The sequence below is a fragment of the Terrapene carolina genome, unplaced genomic scaffold (genome assembly GCF_002925995.2).
Source record: "Terrapene carolina triunguis isolate 2854851 unplaced genomic scaffold, T_m_triunguis-2.0 Scaffold42, whole genome shotgun sequence".
NCBI classification, from domain to species: Eukaryota; Metazoa; Chordata; order Testudines; family Emydidae; genus Terrapene; species Terrapene triunguis.
In genome coordinates, this window is record NW_020664393.1 from 4,985,274 (window position 1) to 4,992,060 (window position 6,787).

Sequence of the window (6,787 nt, forward strand, 5' to 3'; positions counted from 1 at the left end):
TAGGGGCCCAGGCCCTCAGATAGGGAGGGGCACTACATAGTCTAAGGCTCTCACCCTAAGGATCTAGCATACTAGTTCTGGCCGACAGTAGACCAACACAGGCCTTCTGGCCTAAGGTGGGGAGGCTGCCACCCCAGGAGTGGGGTTGGCAGCAAGGGGGTAGGGTGACCCAGCCCCACCCTACTCCACCGTGTCCCAGCCCAGGGGCCTAACAGTGGCAGAGTGTTTCACTACTGCGTCAGTGGGGATTCGGCTGCAGCACACTGACCTGGGTTCAGACAGCAACACAGCTGGACGATAGTCAGCTGTCGCTGGGCTACTTCCTATCCTCCCTTCAGAGTGTACCTGAATCCCAGGGTCATCCTCCATCTCCCCGGAGTACACTGCCAGTGGCAATCCCAGCAGCTCCTCAGCATCTGGCATGTCTGGCAGCTCTAGTACATCCTCAGGATAGCAACAATCTTCTGCAGGCTCCTGCTGCTGGAGCAGGTTCAAAGCGTCTGTCTCCCTCAACTGAGCTGCAGGGCCCGCCTTTTGTATTTCCAGTTCCTGTCCCTCCCCTCTGCTTCCGGCAGGGTGGGCATGGCCTTCCGGGTTCCGCCCACCAGGAGGCATGCAGCCATCCCTCCCTGTCAATCTCTGAGGGAGGCCATGCCTCCTTGCTACATCTACTGATTACCAGCTCCCAGAATCTGTAGCTCAGAGGTCCTAACTATATAAAGGACAGGATGACTTATTCATGGGTTTGCTTGTTCTGAGCAAAGGCGGTTATGAACTTGTAATCACAGAAAAAGCCTTGGTGGAGTTTTAAGGAATGACTCCTACCAAAGCCCTTCCTGGAATTAGGGTTGATCTCTAGTAAGCTTATTAGAATGCGTGTAGGGGTTTTTTTTTTATTGTTTTAATATGTTTTCTCTTTCTCCTTAATGTTTAATGTTTTTCTCTTTCTCTTTAATATGGTGTCCTTGATGAACAATCGAGAGGGAATACAGTTGCAGTTGCCCAGAACTGTGACACCATTATATTATCTATTTTAGCATAAAAATTATTGATAACTTTAAAGGTGGACACCTCATGGTATATTTTCAATGAGGGCTACACATAAAATACCATAATCACATATCACGCCCAACAGTTGCATTGAAGTCAATGGAAATTTTGCATACATAGGGACTGCAAGATTGGGGTGAGCATTTGTTTTTATAAAAATAACTACTTTAGGGCCTATACATGTAAATATTTCCAAGGGTAGGGCTCATTTCTGGCAGAGGTCTCATGGAAATAAGTGTTTGTCAGAGTGGCTATTTTTATAATAGATTACCATCCCAATTCTGAGGTCCCTACACAGACAAAATCCCCCATATACTTTAGTGTGGGTTTTGGGAATATGGGATCAGACCTGATACGTGAATTGGATTGACTTCAGATAGTAAGCACAATTCGTAGATGCAGCCCTTCAAGTGATGGTTCTTGTTGATTATTGTGATACATTTCATAGTTGATTGGTAATATTAATTCCAGTATATGATTCAATTTTTTGTCAAAAATCATTCAGCAGCCAAGGTAAGCCAGCAGTTTGCCAGTTTAAGATTGTGTATGTGCAGAGGCTGCAAATGTAACACCATCTTCTGAAGCAAATGCCTGCTTCTTTACTTTATATAGCAATCTCAGCAAGAAAACAATATGTAGTATAGGTCTATAAAATTACTGGATTTCCTCTCATGGTGCTTTCAGCCAAGGACTATGCTTTCTGTTTCTCTTGACTGAGATCTGATTTGAGGAGGCAGATATTTTGTAGTCTGTGCTAATATTATTCTGCTCAGGTATCCCTGCAGATCAAGACTCTGGAAATGAAAGGCCATATTTTACTGCAACTAGATTGACGTCAATTCCAGTCCACGGGGTAGCCAAAACAAAATCAAAATACCATCCCCACTTTGGTTTACTCCTTCCCAGGAATTATTAGCTTAATCAGCAAAAGGTTTCTTAACATGGTATATGCCAAAAAAAAATTATTACAAATGGCTGTAATCATTAAAAATAAATTTGATGCTCATTACAGTAGTAGAAGAATGATTATTAAAATCTTTTAAAAATCGCAATACTTCTAATTTAAACTAAGAGATTATTTTCAGTTTTGTTAAATGTTATTGTAAATTATTGAGAAAATGGTTAATAAAAATGTGTTCACATTATACAAACAAAATGCAAAATAAATTAACTATTAAATATTATATATGCTGGTCTAAAAATGTAATCAGAGCACACCTGAAGATTGCATGAGGATAAAAAACTATGAATTGCTTCCATTTCTCTGTTAAGCAATTTTAATTACTGGAATGATAGGTCCTATCTAAATCAGAAAACCTACTGCAGTCTTGATGTATAGTTTTGATGGTATTCAGGCTGAGATAACAACGAATTATAAAGCTAAATCCTAGAAGGTGGGAAGTTTTATTGACTGGTCCTAGCCACCTGTTGGTCATGTCTCTTGGCGATTAATTTTGTTAATATAACATCTGAGTACAAAAACACTGGGGAACAAATTACGTCAATGGAGTTAAAATAGGGTGAATTTGGCGCTGTGTGTACTAACGTCTTCATAATTTTGACATATCACAGAGGCTACTTTATATCAACTTTATAACAACTCCAGATTAAGGCCTTTGATCATGAAGATATTAATGAGTGATGCTGTCACTTCTATGACTGATTATTGTAACATTTATTTGAGGATCTTCCAACGTTTGCTGTCAAAAAACTGCAGCTGATACATAATAAATAAAATTTTTATTAATAAGGGTTATGAGAGTCTGGGTTCTAGTTGTTTGATCATATTACTCTTAAACTGAAAAGTCATTCATTACCAGTGAAATTGCATATTAGTATTAAAAGTACTTTGGCTTTAATATAAATTTAAAAATACTGCTCGAGAATCTCTATGACTTACTATGTTCTTATGGCCCTACTCATTCCAGGAGATGAGTGTTTGTTTGGTGGTTTGCCTTGCGTACAGTTTGGAAATATTAGAGGCTACATTCTTTAATATTTATGCCCTATACACATGAATAAAGGTTTAATCTGTTGCAGCCTTTAACTAAAAGTTGAAAGGATATGTGATAAATCATAATTTCACTGAATTTAAATAGTAAAGTGCCCAGCAATATTTTTGAAGTGTGCTGCATATACAATGTAGCATTATTAAAATAATCAGTTGTCTAGGAATTTGATCTCCAGTGAACAAATCCTTCAAAGCTTATGTGTAATGTTCACCTGCTCCTGGCAAAAATCACTCCACTAAGCCACTGGGTTGTCAGAAAATTTTAAACTGCTCCAAGACAGGCAGACAACAAAGCTGCACTTAAGTGATTCTTCCATGTTAGTGTTAGAGTTCAATCAAGCAGAAGGAAAGAGAAATACATTTAGCTTCAGAACGGTGGATGGTCACATAAGCCAATTTATGATGGCCTTGTACAGGCTTTTAGGGAACCAACTGATTTTTTCCCCAAATCAACTGATTTTATTTCTCCTTTACGGGGAGAAATAAGGGAGTTTAGGCTGAAACTCAAGCATCTTGGATATTTTTCCCTGAATTTTTTAAATATTTTGTAATATTTTAATATGGGACCAACCTATGAATTAAAGATGAGACCCTGTGAGAATTGGAGACAAAATCAATAAGATATTTAAGTACTTGCTTCCTGGAAGATAAATAAATACTACTCAGGGTAATGAAAGAAACCAATCAAAAATAGCAGTTAAGCATTTTTGTGAGATATTTTCTCTGCATATATAAAATAAAGTTTCCTTAGATACAAGTACAGGGTGAGCTTTTGAGAGTAAACAAAAAGGGAGCTTGCTCAGCTGGCAGGCTTTCAAGCTTTTATATCTCTGTAATCAGTTAAACACACAAAATAAAATTACACATTCAATGCATTTATTTCTTTGTGTACAAAATGTTATAATTTATCAATATTGTGCAGCAAAATATACTCACACCTACACATAAAATACAACATTTCACTTCCCTTCTCTCTGCCCTTGGAAGTGGCAACACTGTTTGGCAGTTCAGCAGCTAGAAATAAAGTGCTATAATTAAGCAGTATTGGAATGTCTTCATTTTACAAATGTGATGTACCATTTTGTATGCAACCACATTTTTTTACAGAACTGAAAGCTCCATACCCGAACATTCCAAAGAATACAAATATATATACATAAAGTGCTAATGTTTAAGCACGTTTTCAACAATTTCACAACATGGATCTAGTTCATTACAGGCACTGTAATTCACTAAGTAGACTGTCTCTTTGGGCAGCACTACAAAAAGAAAAGTCACTTAGACATCACTGGGTGATCTTGAACGAAAGGACACTTTAGACTGAAAGCAGCCACAAAAAAGAACCCACATGGCCCTCTGAATTTCTTGGTTTCTGTAGGCATAAATGATAGGATTGATCATAGAGTTGTAAGTAGCAGGTAGAAGTGTGGCATAAGTGTACACGGAAGGGTAGTCAAGATCTCCAACTACACAATAGATTGCAAACGGTAACCAGCTTGCTCCAAAGGTCCCAATAATTATAGCAAGTGTAGACACTCCTTTTTTAGTAGCAACATAGTGAGAGGCAGTCAAAAAATGTTGCTGGAGAGCTATCTGATGTGCATGCCTGCAAACTATTTTGCAGATTTTAATGTACAGATGAAGCATGATGATAAAAACCAAAAAGAAAGAGGCAGACAGCAAAGTCAGATTACTTTTGGTCAAGGGTTTGACAATGCTGCATGATGAATAGTCATCTAGACAATTCCAGCCTAGAACAGGTAGTAGTCCCAAGCAGAGGGACACCCCCCAGGTAACGATCAGCATCATATGAATGCAGAGGACAGTCTTCTCTGAGTAATAAGTCAGTGCATTGTACAGGGAAAGGTAACGATCGACTGTGATGGCTAACAAGCTACTCACAGAAGCAGTGAAGGAGGCAACTAGGAATCCAACGGTAATAAGGCTAATGGTCTCTGACTGGATCACATATTGAAAAACAAAATTCAGGATTAAGCCAACTCCAGCCAGTAGGTCCGCTGTGGCCAGGCTCCCAATGAGCACAAACATAGGAGTTCTCAGGGTGGGAGTGTAGAATATAATAGCCACCACGATGGCATTTTCACAGGCGATGATGGTCCCGGAGATGCAGAGGACAACGTCCCAGGGGTTGATGGCAAAGACGGGGAGCTGCGAGGAGAGCTCCAGAGAAGAGTTGCCATCGCTGGTTTGAATGCGGGCTAAAGGGACCCCGGTTCCATTGAGCGAGCCGCTTTCATTCATCTCTGCCGAAGCCAGGTGCGCCGCCTGTGAGCAGAAGAGGCGAGATGAGGCAAATCAGCACAAAGTGAGCAGCGGGGGCAGCTCCAGGCTCCCTTCCCCAGCCCCCAGCCTACCGGGGCGGGGGGAGAGGACAGGGCCACACCTGGCTGGGCGGGTCACGCCTGAGGGGAAGGAAACCTGCCCAGGGAAGGGGGTGGGAGCGACAGAAATACCGGGGCAGAATAAATGCCAACGCGGGCAGCCACTAAAGAAACGAGGCCGGGGCTCTGAGCCCTGACCGTGGTGCTGAACCCGCAGTTTCCCGAGCCAGCCGCTGAGCTGAGCCCAGCCGGGGGTGCGCTTGGCCAGGCGGGGGGTGGCGGGGCACAGCCCGGGGCAGGCTGCGGGGTTGCAGCGGGAGCGGGCTCTGCCCCGAGCTGGGCTCCACAGAGCCGCGATCCGGGGAGGGCAGTCGCACCGGGTCCTTACTTGGGATCAGGGCTGGCAGGCGCTTCTCATGAGCGCGGCGCGGCTGGCTGCGAGCGGGGCCGGGGCGGGCAGGAGCCGGAGCAGGAGGCAGCTGGTGGAGCGGGCAGGGGCAGGCGGGCTGCTGCTGCTGCCGCCTCCCGTGTGTGTCAGAGTGAGGGCGCGCGGGGGACCGCGGGCTGAGACCGTTCCGAGTGTGACGTCAATGGCAGAGCCGAGGGCAGGGGCAGAACTCCGGTGGCGGCACGTGGCCCCGGGGCCCAGCGCGGAGGGGAGAGGGGGAGACACAGCAGCCACCGAGCAGGGGAGGGCAGAGGCAGCGGCGCGCGGGGGACGGGGGAGTCAGCAGGGCGGGAAGAAGCGGGAAAGGAGGAACATGAGACTGGCAGGAGCAGTGGGGGCAGGAGGAGAGAGAGCAGCATAGCAGGGAGAGGGGCAGCACTGAGGAGGGAGCAGGAGCAGCCCGGAGGGCAGGCGGAGGGGGGCAGTGAGGAGGGACAGCAGCACTAAGGCGGGGGGGGCAGGAGCAGCCCGGAGGCAGGAGGAGGGGGCAGCACTGAAGGGAGCGGGCAGGAGAAGGGGCACCACTGATGGGAGGAGAGCAGGAGCAGCACTAAGGGCAGGTGGAGGGGGAGGAGGGGCAGCAGGAAGACAGCATTGAGGGCAAGGGAGAGAGGTGGGAGAGGCACAGGGAGTTAGAGGGCAGGCGATGGCAAGAACTGGGGCTCCCCCCCCCTTGTAAAGCAAACAGCACTACTTCTGGTGAACCCCCAGCTGGAAGAGGCAGCATTGCAGCTGCCCGTTGGGGGGCTATAGAGTAAGAGATGCTAAGAGGAGCTCCCGGGGGCTAAAATGAAGGCAAAGAAAGGCACCTCCCGCACCCGCCTCCATTTCTCCTTTCCCTCTTTACGCCATCTGGGCAAAATAGACCATTGTCGTGTGTGTGTGTGTGTGTGTGTGTGTGTGTGTGTGTGTGTGTGTGTGTGTGTGTGTGTGTGT

The 6,787-nt window shown here is 45.4% G+C and overlaps 1 protein-coding gene across 1 annotated transcript; it reads right to left on the reverse strand.

Annotated features, from left to right (window-relative positions):
- Positions 1-4,339: 4,339 nt before the first annotated feature.
- Positions 4,340-5,323, reverse strand: GPR6 (G protein-coupled receptor 6). The gene has a single exon (XM_024194281.1). It carries the CDS (start codon positions 5,321-5,323, stop codon positions 4,340-4,342), a length of 984 nt encoding a protein of 327 aa, XP_024050049.1.
- Between the last annotated feature and the right edge of the window lie 1,464 nt (positions 5,324-6,787).